Source organism: Ascaphus truei, chromosome 6, assembly GCF_040206685.1.
Source record: "Ascaphus truei isolate aAscTru1 chromosome 6, aAscTru1.hap1, whole genome shotgun sequence".
Taxonomy (NCBI): domain Eukaryota; kingdom Metazoa; phylum Chordata; class Amphibia; order Anura; family Ascaphidae; genus Ascaphus; species Ascaphus truei.
The window spans coordinates 57,390,311-57,403,427 of record NC_134488.1 but is presented as its reverse complement, the minus strand read 5'-3'; the positions used below and the strand labels follow the sequence as shown (position 1 = coordinate 57,403,427).

Here is a 13,117-nt window from a genome sequence, read left to right as displayed (position 1 = left end):
TTAAGTCCCACTTATTTCAAATGAGCTCAGAGTCTTCCCTGTCATGGAAGCTTAGAAGTCTAAATACAGGAGGGGGCAAACTTTGCTTCTGTATTCAACACTGTTTCGCATATTTAGTCTATGCCACAGGGTGAGTCAACTATTAGAAGTCAAAACTGGCCACATCACATGTACTGTGCTTATGAATGGCTTTTGTTTTCATATGTCAGCTGTCCCTAAAGGTGGCCCCAAATGCTCAGCAGTAGCCACAAAACAAAACGAGTTTGTCATGCTGACCTGTGAATGGGCGGGGGGTCTCCCACGGATTATGCTGGAATGGAACAACAAGCAAATTGGAGACTCAAAGGAATCCTCCAACATACATGTTTTAAAATCCAATGTGACATACAACGGCAAGTTATTTACCTGCACTGCCCTCCATCCGATGAATACAGAACTGAAAGAGTGCAATGTTAAGCTGGGTAAGATTGCACCTCACTACAGATATAAAGGGTGGACGTTGAGGTGGGACATTTTACAGTGTTCAATTTATTAGTGTTCAATTGCTTACTGCAAATTAGTATTCCTTATTATTAAGTCCATACTCTACAGATTGGTTTTGTTTAAACCACAGAAAATAGGCATTTATTAGCTGAAATATATGCAAATTTGGGTATTCCATGCTTATTGTTAATCTTTTAAAAAGAAAATATACTTGTCTTGCACACTGGATACAAAAAACCTTATATAGCAATCTATGGATAGTGCATTTCTTCCTCAGTGACAGAATCCTCTTGAAACAACCACTAATATAAATCTAGTCATTCAAAAAAATGAGGTTAAACGTAAACTATAAATAAAATAAGGGTTTTACCTAGACTATTTATTATTATTAATTAGGGACCAGGTGCACAATGTTTCACGGGTGCACACAGCCCCTGATTGTACCTGAGGAAGGTGTTGTGTGTGCCCCAGAAACATGGTGCACCTGGTATCTTAATAATAATAACTGGCATTTTTCATCTATAGTGTGCGTTTAGCCTCTTTTTGTTAAATTACTATTAAACAAAAGTGGCCAAATCCAAGGGCTGGCAAGGTCAGGTTTTAAGGCTATCCCTGCTTCAGCACAGGTGACTAATTCAAGTGCTCAACATTAACACACTTTAAACTTGGATACAACTGTGCTTGAGATATTGATGTTTTCTGATAACATAGTTTGTACATAAATACATCAAACAGGGTCCCCACAGAGGTATTGCACAAAGGCAGCAGTTCATGTTATTTTCATAGAGTAGCCCTCTAATAGTGCCAATTGTGCATCGCATAGTTCCTTTAGTTCTCTTGTGTATTTCCAGTTATTTGAAATTTGCAACCATATATTATTAATACCATATGATTTTATTATTGATTTGCTATGGGCAGCAGTGTTGCGTACATGTCTTTATACTCTTGCCTACAACGTGACACTTCATTTCCGAACCCATAAGTTCAACATTTAGTAAACAATAATAGCAATATCTCCCTTCCTCTACTTTCTTCATAAGACGTAAAAAAAAAAAAAACCATTGAAAAGCAATAATATTCCATGTTTTTAAATTATTATACTCTTTTGGTTTCAAGCACAAAACCACTACTTTTTTATTCCATTCGCACTAATGTTGCCAACCAAATTATTTTCTGAAATGTCTAAAAACATTATTTCAGATATACATAAAGAAGTGCTCAAACTATGTGGCAAAATCGCATTCTTAATTACACACATAGCAAAACTGCAGTATAGACATAATGCATAATGTATCATTGATGATATGGTCCTTAAAATACTATTAAATACTATTTATTGGCTGCAGGTCATACAAATCATAGAAATGTAATCCCTTCAGTTACTGCAGAATTTGTCATATGAGCTTTTCAAGTTTAAAATGGACTTAATATTAAATCGAATCCAATGATAAAACAGCCATTGCTTGAAGAATTGAGCGTTTTAGAAAGTAGAAATTGCCTGATGTCTTGTTTTCCCAGAGGCTCCCAGCCTGGATACTTATGAAAAAGAGATGTCTATACTTGAAGGAAATTATGTTAAACTGACCTGCTACCTGAAACAGGCAAACCCAACTTCAGAAATCTTCTGGTATGATAACAAGAACAAGGAAATAGTACCAGACTCACAGAAGTATGGTATACTTCAGGAAAATGGTTGGTCCAATTTAACCATGAGGGAAGCAGAATGGAACATAGACAGTGGGAAGTATCGCTGCTTGGCTGTTAACGCAGTGGGGAATGCCTCAATTTACATAATGCTTCAAATCAAGAGTATGTGCTATACTTTTATATTTTCAATGTATTATATCTTTATTTTATGTACTTATTTTGGTAACTCTTTTTTTAAGCATAATAAGTTATTGCAATATTTCCTCTGCCTTTGTCACTACAGGAAATTTGGAATTTCATGTCACAAAACACAACACTATTGCCAGTGGTGAAATTTTCCCTTTCAGACCCCCAAAAATCTCCACTTTGACAGAGGGATTAAACATGCACTAAGTAAATGTGCACTGCAATTTGATCCCTTAATATACAAACTTTCTAAATTTTCTGAAATCCCAAAATCTGCTTAATGCCACAACTATAAATTGGGCGCAAACAATATGTTTTGCTCACTGTCCGGCAATATTTCACTTAACTTAATCGCATATTGTAGAATTAATTTCACAACATTATTATTTATTAGCCATATGAGGCTTGGCAAAACATTTCGCAATGAAGAGAAATGGGGGGGAAAAAATACTAAATATTCTGCAACTGCATTTTTGACCGTTTTGCATATTTCTAATCAGGGAATCTTCAAATAAGGCCCCTGAAAGTGCAGGGTTTTACAGTACCAGTAAAGTACTTCATGTGGTGTGTGGTCTACATCACAAAAGGTATCAGAAAAGACTGAAGAATCTCATCATTCGAGATGGGCGAATTTTGGGGTGGATTTGCCGCGGATCGGCCAGTACCTTTTGGTCCGTGGATTTCAGGAGATCACTCTCAAAAAGGGTGATTCATGTGTTGCCGATTGTTTACTATTATTGCTAATACACTCCGCGAATTCTGCAGCCTATTGACGGATTTGTAGATTCTAATCGACGGATTCAGCAATCCGTTGATTAATTTTTAAGAATCTGCCAATGAGTTGCTGAATCCGCAGATTAGATTCTATAAATCCGTCAACGGATTGTATGTGTATGTATGTATATGTCTTTATTTATATACCGCCATTAATGTACGTAGCGCTTCACAGTGGTAAATAACAAATAATACAAATAACAGATCATGGGAATAAGTGCTTCAGACATAAAAGTAACATTTCGGAAGAGGAGTCCCTGCTCCGAAGAGCTTACAATCTAATTGGTAGGTAGGAAGAACGTACAGAAACAGTAGGAGGGCATTCTGGTAAGTGCACCTGCAGGGAGCTAAGCTTTATGTATCGTGTATAGTATTAGCCACGGTGCTGCTCATATGCTTCGTTAAGCAAGTGTGTCTTAAGGTAGGTCTTAAAGGTGAAAACGTGGTAAGAGTGCTCAAGTACAAGGCTGGTAATAATAGATTAAATCCAGAACCATAGGTAAGGTGAATCAATATTCAGCATTGAGAATGAGTATGTCCATAACGCAATTCATATGACAAATAATCCCTGAAAACCGGAGATAAGTGGAATGACCACCCACTCTCAGTTTCATTGGGAATGTCCACTTAGCATGAAGATATGCTACTCACGGTCGTCACCTTAGTCTGGGTAGACGTGCTGCTGCTGATAGGTAATCCAAGTAGAAGCGAAAAGTAGAGCACAGCCAAACAGGAGAAGGGAGAGGATCCAGTAATACAAAAATGTATTTGACATGAATCAAGTTGCGGATTATGTTGCTGTAACCATGGCAGTCCTAGAATTACCTTAACAGATGGAATATGGATGACATCCAGGGAAATCTCCTCCTGATGGCCATCTGTAGTAAGAAGGATACATTTGCCGGTTTCCATAGAGATGAATGCCGGTTGAAGCTGGCGTCCGTCTATGGCTTCCAATCCGACAGGCACGGCTTTATGAATGAGAGGAATGTTATGTTTGAGAGCGAAGCTATGGTCAATAAACTTGTCACCAGAACCTGAATCAATAAAGGCAGAGGTAGTGACCTGGAAGTTGGCCCCTTTGAGGGAGGTGGGAATCATGATCCGAGTAGGATGGATTTCTGGGAGAGTCGGGGAAGGAGAGATAGTGCCCAATGAGATTCCCCGGTACCTCGTTGACCGCTGGCGTTTCCCAGTTTGAGCAGACAGGAAAGGACTTGATGGTAGGACTGGCCACAATAGTGACACAGTCCCTTGGTACGTCTGCGATGCCTCTCCGAGAAGGATAACCGGTGGCTTCCCAGCTGCATGGGTTCCGGATCATCTAGAGGCGGCGGATCTGTAGGGGAAAAATAAAACGCCTGTGATCTGTCTGGAAACGGCCGAGGCATTCGGCCTTCCTCTCCTGAAGGTGCTGGTCCACTCTAATGCAGATAGCAATAAGTTCCTCCAGGTCAGCAGGGTGTTCTTGAGCAGCAAGTTCATCCTTAAGAGAGTCAGATAAACCTTGCCAAAAGGCAGCCGGCAGAGCCTCATTATTCCAGCGGGTTTCAGCTGCTATGGTACGAAATTCCAGGGCGCAACGAGCGACTGGGCGCGTACCCTGGGAAAGGTGAAAAAGAAAAGATGCAGCAGTCACCTTACGGCCTAGATTGTCAAAGACACAATTCCATAGTGATTTATTTAACAAAAATATAGCCAAAATGGAGAAGCTGTGTGTGAAAAACTAAGTACACCCTTACAGCTTCCATAGGAATTAAGATGCTAAGTAGCAGACAGGTGCTGCTAATCAAATGCCCTTGATTAATTGATCATCAGCAAGTGTGATCACCTCTATAAAAGCCAAAGTTTTAGCAGTTTTCTGGTCTGGAGCATTCAGGTGTGTGTTAACACAATGCAAAGGAGGAAAGACATCAGCAATGATCTTAGAGAAGCAATTGTAGCTGCCCATCAATCTGGGAAGGGTTATAAGGCCATTTCCAAACAATTTAAAGTACATCATTCTACAGTGAGAAAGATTATTCAAAAGTGGAAAACATTCAAGACAATTACCAATCTTCCCAGGAGTGGACGTCCCAGCAAATTCACCCCAACGTCAGACTGTGCAATGCTCAGAGAAATTGCAAAAAACCCAAGAGTTACATCTCAGACACTACAGGCATTAGTTAGCATGTTAAATGTTAAAGTTCATGACAGTACAATTAGAAAAAGACTGAACAAGTATGGTTTGTTTGGAAGGGTTGCCAGGAGAAAGCCTCTTCTCTCTAAAAAGAACATGGCAGCACGGCTTAGGTTTGCAAAGCTGCATCTGAACAAACCACAAGACTTCTGGAACAATGTCCTTTGGACAGACGAGACCAAAGTGGAGATGTTTAGCCATAATGCACAGCGCCACATTTGGTGAAAACCAAACACAGCATATCAGCGCAAACACCTCATACCAACTGTCAAGCATGGTGGTAGAGGGGTGATGATTTGGGCTTGTTTTTGCAGCCAAAGGACCTGGGAACCTTGCAGTCATTGAGTCGACCATGAACTCCTCTGTATATCAAAATATTCTAGAGTCAAATGTGAGGCCATCTGTCTGACAGCTAAAGCTTGGCCGAAATTGGGTCATGCAACAGGACAATGATCCCAAGCACACCAGCAAATCTACAACAGAATGACTGAAAAATAAAAGAATCAAGGTGTTGCAATGGCACAGTCAAAGTCCAGAACTCAACCCGATTGAAATGCTGTGGCTGGACCTTAAGAGAGCTGTGCATAAACAAATGCCTACAAACCTCAATGAACTGAAGCAACGTTGTAAAGAAGAGTGGGCCAAAATTCCTCCACAACGATGTGAGAAGAGGAGGATTGAGAAGATTCGTGATCACAGCAAGGAAGAGGTTAAAGCACAGATCCTCTCAACTGAAAGTTGCAAGATTTATCTTGTAAGTAGTTCACTGTGGTCGTACTGTCCTGTATGCACCAGTCCAGATATACTATGCAATTTGTGTTTTTTCTTTAACCCTTTATTAGGGGGGACTAACGAATCCAATTGCAATCGTCATTTTGGTTGGGAACATCAGTTGGACATTTAAAGGACTGCACTGTATGGACACTTTCTACTGTATTAAGCGCCAGGTATCCCATATGGTTTTTGTATGAGTTTTGTGTGTAGGTTGAGGAGATAACCTGCACTGTGGGACAACTTAGGCTGCTTTATTTGTTTGTTTTTTAGTCATCACGTTCACTTGATATTGTATGTGCACTTTATTATATTGTAGGCGCAATTAAGTATGCACACCATTTAATTTAAGGCACATTTTTTAGCATTAGCTCATTATAGGTTAAGCGCTGTAGTTTTGGTGTATTAGTTAGTTATTTACAACGATGTGAGAGATTGATAAAGTCATACAGAAAACGATTACTCCAAGTTATTGCTGCTAAAGGTGGTTTTACAAGCTATTAAATCATAAGGTGTACTTAGTTTTTCACACATGGCTTCACCATTTTGGCTTTATTTTTTTTTAAATAAATCACAACACGGTGTAATATGTCATGTGTTGTTGTTCTTCTGAGGTTGTATTTACCTAATTTTAAGACCTGCTAAGGAACAGATGATTGTTATTATGCCCTGATATGTAAAACAATAGAATTCAAAGAGGGTGTAGCAGCAATAACTTGAAGTAATCGTTTTCTGTATGACTTTATCAGTCTCTCACATTGTTGTGGAGGAATTTTGGCCCACTCTTCTTTACAACGTTGCTTCAGTTCATTGAGGTTTGTGGGCATTTGTTTATGCACAGCTCTCTTAAGGTCTAGCCACAGCATTTCAATCGGGTTGAGGTCTGGACTTTGACTGGGCCATTGCAACACCTTGATTCTTTTCTTTTTTAGCCATTCTGTTGTAGATTTGCTGGTGTGCTTGGGATCATTGTCCTGTTGCATGACCCAATTTCGGCCAAGCTTTAGCTGTTGGACAGATGGCCTCACATTTGACTCTAGAATACTATATATATATATATATATATATATATATATATATATATATATATATATATATACACACACACACAGTGGGTGATAATGGTGAAAGGCAGGGTTGCAGACCTGTTTAAGACATGCAAATGAGCAAACAGTAATATTTCCATTTGCTATATGCTTTGCTGTGGAGGGTTTTTGTCACTTTTTTTACCCACCATATCTTAACGAAGTGTGATGAAACCTAAGCTTCAAAGGGTAAAAGGGGACGATAGACAGCACTCTGATAGTGTTAAATTTATGCAATTGCAGGGTGCACGGAACAAAAGGGGACCCTTATTCCCCTGTATAGTACTAACAAATCTACGTTAGTACCAGCACTCACTGTCTAATAGCTAAATGATGAAAATAGTTGTAATGCAGAATAAACATTTAATAATAAAACGAACTAGAAATAAATCAAATGTGTTTGCAGAAACCAGTATCACAAATTGGCATGTCACAAAGTGAGAGGTGGGGGGGGGGGGGTAAGGAAAAGGGGAAAAAACATGAAACACAAGGAATATACACAAAAAACGGAGAACGGAAAGTATGCTAGGGGGGCGACGTTTCGAGGGACTACCTCTTCATCTGGCCCATTCCCCCTGGTCGAAAAGGTCCCAGAGGTACTTCCCTAAGCCTCCCTTCCCCTATAACTGGTCAAATCAGACACCCCTGAAAATAGATAGCAAACATACAGTGTAGGCTAAATACAGCTAAACAGCTAATTGCAGGGCAGCAAGAATCCACTAAAGTCAATGCCAGTAGTTCAAGTACCACAAGAAACTGTGGGCAATGGTACAGTAAAGGCTGAACACAGCTTGCAAGAAAGCAGCTTGCAAAGAAGCACCAGGAGTCCACAACAGTCAATGAAAGGTTAATGGGAATAGCAAATGAAGACAGTAATCAAACCCTCTGTGGCTCTGCTTCATGTGCTCGTTTGCATGTAATTTCCCAGAATCCCTTGCTGCAGTGGAAGCACTGTGTGGTGAAAGGCAGGGTTGCAGACCTGTCGAAGACATGCAAATGAGCATACAGTAATATATATATATATATATATTCCATAATATATATATATATATATATATATATATATATATAATGTGTGTGTGTGTTGGCTATTTGTGAACTCTCTACCAACCATCTTACATAAGATACCCGTGAAGTGTTATTAAAGTTTGCCAAAAAAAAAACGTGAGCCACCCTCAGACCACATTATAAACAGATCCGCGTTGTAGCGGATCGCGCTATAATGGGGTTGAGATGTATGTGTGTGTGTATATATATATATATATATATATATATATATATATATATGTGTGTGTGTGTAGTTTAAAGTTTAAAGCACTTGCATCACGCGGGCCAACAGGATGCTAAACCTGAAGATGTAACAGCTTCCTATTGTCCTGAAGGCTGCGGGAGCTTTGAAACACCACCATAATGTGATTCCTGGTAGCCGAGTGGTGCGGCTACCGGCTACCTCTATGGATGTAAAGTATCTTCGAAAGCATGGGGTCCCCGGAGCAGAAATTAATGGTGTTTAGCTCTGGAGACCCCCTTCTTCCATCCTGTCTAAAAAGTAAGAATAAATGTTTAACGCTGTAGTTCACATGAATCTTCCCTTTTTATATGTGCATATTTCTATGTTTACTTTAAAATTCCTAATCTGGCTCTTTGAGGGGGTGTTTTTATGTTTTCAATCAGATGCTTCATTCAGAAAATAGGAGCAATTGAAATCTTAAGTAGGAGGTCAACATTGATTTCTGCCCAGAGTCCAATGCAATCTAATGGTTACCATAGTAACCTCATATACTAGAAAGTAATACAACTTTTTATCACTAAATTTTTATTTTTATTTTGAAGAGCCGGAAATTCTCAGGGGGCTAGATGCTATCATGTTAAACTTGTGTTCAGGGAGGGAGGTAAGGGGAGGGTGCTGCTTTAAAAAAAGATTCTTTCCATAATCCTATAAAACAAAGATATAACCTATATTCAATTCAAAATACTTGTTTTGAATAGAAGTCCTATTTTAAATAACATCTAAAAAGACATGTCACACAAGGACATTCTCAGCCAAACAAAGAAGCAGTGCACAAAGGCAAAGCCATTTGTCTATCAAACTGGGGAAAAATCTACATTTTTTTTTATCTGAGGAAAGATAAAACAAAAATACACAAGGTCGTGCTTTATTGTAAATGACTGCATTTCGTGAATTATATGATGACAAAAATGGTATTGCTTCAAAGTTGTTTTCTGATATATTTTCTTACTTTAACAACAGAATACCCTACTCCTCCCAATGTAACCATCAGTAAACTAATCTACAGCCGGCAGAGGACAGAAGTGGATTTGGAATGGATGACCCAAGGAGCAGGTGACTTGACAGGTTTTATGGTGCAGAGACAGGCCAGCATTCGTTCCTTCCCTGGCCCTAAGAGGTCTGCTCAAACTGCTGCCTGGGACACTGTGGCTAGTGACATTGAACCAGATATCCGTGGCCATAAACTTGGAGGATTAGACCCTGCAGTAGTATATGCTTTCAGGATATTGGCAGTCAACCACCGGACTACAGGATTCCCTTCTGAGGTCAAAACCCCAGGTAATAGCAAGGGATATCTCTAATGTCAAAATATAGCAAAAATAGTTAACTGTATGTATGAATGTATGTATGTTCTGGTTATTTCATAATGAGTGGATATATGTAGGCAATGTAATAGTTTTTATTTGCAAGTAGTTTTAGTACCAAATTAGTTTCGGGTTATGTAAAAGGGAGGTACTGTATATGCATCAATAGGTTGTATGCACTAAAATTTTATTTCCGTATTGCCTTGTTACACATATTTGTATTATTAAATTCAAACAGAAATCAGCAATACAGATTTCAAGCCTAAATATATTCTATCTGCATTCACAATTTAACATGGGATACAGCATGACTTTCTGAATGAAGAATTGTTGATTTTGATAATGGATCCAAAAACATTCTCTAACATGAAAAGGCACAGTTGATTTTTAGATGCAGCTGTAAAAGTCAAAAGGGAAATCCTTCCTTTAAATGATCCACTATAACATTTTAGTTAAAATTTGTTGTTGTCTTTTTTATTGAGGGAATTTAGCAGTATATAAATCATTAGCGACCGGAAGTCCACAGGGGGGAAGCAAAGCGGTGCACTGCTCAATGGTGATGAAGGCTGGATCGCATGAAAAAATCACTTTTATTCTAACCTGGCAGCATAAAAATCAGAACATAGAAGACACTAAGGCATTTTGCGCTGTGCAGTGCTTTGTCAAAGAGTGCTGAAATGAAAAGCTAAGTAGTGATCCCCAGACCAGTAGTTCCATTTCCTGTGTTCTGCAAACTGAGTCCCCAAGTGTAAGTTCTGCAAGATTCTCTGCTCCAGGATTCTCTATAAATCATTAACGTTGTAAGTTTTAGGTATATTAAAGTGGGTATTTGTTTGCCTGCTGTAAATCCTTGACTAAATGCCAATACTAGTCATGTAGTAAAAGTGTTTGACAATTTGATTAAGAATACAATTAGGGCATACTCTATTTAAATACATTTGGACACCATTTAGATAAATGATGCTTTCTGTGTTTGAGGTTATGTAAATGCATTGACCTTTTTGCGAATCATATATATGAGATCGATTCCACGTCAACTGACAAAATCAATGACAGTTAACGTGGGATTGAGCTCCAATATATTTTATGGAAATGTAATTTGTCCCTGCCATTAAGCATTGAAGCTCGTTGCGAGTCAACATTATTTACATTATATGCATTGCAAAATTTTCACTATGAATTCAGGAAGCAAGAGAACGAAAGGGTTAGGTGAAAACTATAAGAAACAAGTTAGAAAATAAAGGATTAGTAAAACGACTAAAGAATAAAGATTAAAAACACAAATTAATTAAGGAAATATAGACACTGACACATTGAAGGGATCAACAAAACAATTTTTTTTACATTTACATTAAAATATCAGTTGCTTATCTTGGCGACACATCCAGCTGTGCAGACAGTGTAATCTTAAAGAGGCAATCCCAGCGGATGCAGCCTTTGATTACCTTTATTGAAAACTAGTTACTTACTGTAAGATGCCAATCAATTTGTTCTCCTGTGGTCGTTCAGAAAGATCCTGTTTACCAGGGTTCACTAAATGGCTGCTTTTCAGTTTCAATCAATCCTTCAGTCAGTGTAATTCAGCAGCTGCAATGTATTCATTTGTAGCCATGGCTGGGGGTGGCTACTATTCTGCCCTGTCCTGACATATCAGTCCTGGTAATAGTAGGCAGTGTTAGGACCAATCATGGGTTTTCCCCACTTAGGGCTGGGACCCGCTGCACCCGGTGGCGCGGGCGGCTGCGTGAGAGTTCCCAACCAGCAGGGGAATCCTTCTGAGCCAGTCCCAGTCCCCCCCCCCTCGCTGCATGGCTCACTACGCGCTGTGACGCGTCAGCCACCAGGGGATGCAAGAAAATTGTGATCCCGAGCGGTGACGCATCACGTGGTGCGCTGATGAGCCTATCAGCGGTGGGAGCGGGAGCTGTCAGACAGCTTCCTACACAAGGTAGGGGGTGGTGTGTGTGTGTGTGTTTGTATCAGCGTGTGTGAGGAGGGCATTTGTGGGGGAAGGGGGAGGGAGTGGGAGCTGCTTACCTTCCAGCAGCCCGCAGCAGCTCCCTCCTGCAGCCCGGGAGACCGAGCCCGTGGAGGGAGGGGGGGGAGTAGCGGGTCCCTCCGTTCAAACCACACACCCCCGCCCCCCTCCTGCCCCGGCTCCCTACAGCCCGCATATCACGGTCTGTGCCTGTCAGCGCGCCGACTATCTGCAGTTCGGGCGCGCTGACTGAGGGAGCGGGGCCTTAGACCTGATTCCACCTCCTCTCCTGTCACTCGAGGGTACTGCCTAAGGCTGTGTTCTACCCAATCATGGGTTCAGACCTGGTACCCTCCCCCTGCTATGCTTAAGGGGGTTGCATCCTAAGTTATAGTTAGTTGGTCTCTACCATTGAGAGAGAAAAGGTATCACACCCAGGCTGCTGTGCACTGGCAGGCCCAGGTTAACTTCCCTTCCGGGGAGTGAGTGATGACCTATAACCCTGGTCCTGCTAGAGGATCAGGAAAGAGCTAGGACTGCTTCAGGGGCCCTTGACCCATAGTGAAGGTCCAGGGACCATCCGAAGTTTGAGACCAGAGCTGTGACTGCCTTGGGCAGAGCTCCCTATCGACTGTGCTGTACAGAGAAGAATAAAACCTTTCCTGATTCATATACCTCCTGCCTGGTGTGTAATCTTTCTGGAAGGAGGAGAAACCATTCTACTGTGGGAGATTACCTTCATACCTCTGGAGTCTACAGCAGATGAAGGCACTGAGTACCATGGAGTAAATGTCAGGTATGTACCCTAGAAGCCTGTTCTGCAGTCCCCCCTATCATCGGCGGACACCTCAGCCTCTTGTGAACAAACCGGTAGTATGCACCATACACCTGGTAACAGGGAAATCTCCCATCGGGTGGGGGAAACACTGTTACACTTATATTACTAAGGTAACATTATCTATTGTTACAATTTGCAGCTCAAAGTGCTGGGAATATTAGCAACAAATTATCACAAACAGGAAACTGATACAAAGATCTTTCACAGCTGGGGATGTGTGTTAAAAACTTATATAGAAATCAAAGGATGTTCACTATATAATCTCATTAAAATTGCATAAAGCTTTCAATATATATTTTTTTAAATGCAGTAAATATTATTTAATACTACAGAACTGATTCATTAAAAAAAATAAATGTAGGATATTGCTTGGAGTGTCTCTTTATTAACTAATGCCAGTCAGTATCCTTTTTCTTACTGTGTTTTACATCAGTGGTGCGCAAACTGGGGGGCACAACAGTAGTGATCCCACTGGGGAGGGGGGGGGGGGCAGCAGTTATAGAGGTCCTGTGCTCTCCCCCAAGGCATTTAAATTAAATGCCTGGGGACCACGCAAGGCCTCTATAATACACTTCCCTTCC

General features: G+C 40.5%; 1 protein-coding gene across 1 annotated transcript in view; it reads left to right on the top strand.

Annotated features, from left to right (window-relative positions):
• Positions 1–13,117, top strand: part of VSIG10L2 (V-set and immunoglobulin domain containing 10 like 2) — a 97,963-nt gene that overhangs the window by 50,504 nt on the left and 34,342 nt on the right. Inside the window, exons 7-9 of the mRNA XM_075606608.1 lie at positions 210–461; positions 2,002–2,292; positions 9,377–9,694. Of these exons, the coding sequence (XP_075462723.1) occupies positions 210–461; positions 2,002–2,292; positions 9,377–9,694 (861 nt within the window). The remainder of the gene's footprint in view (positions 1–209; positions 462–2,001; positions 2,293–9,376; positions 9,695–13,117) is intronic.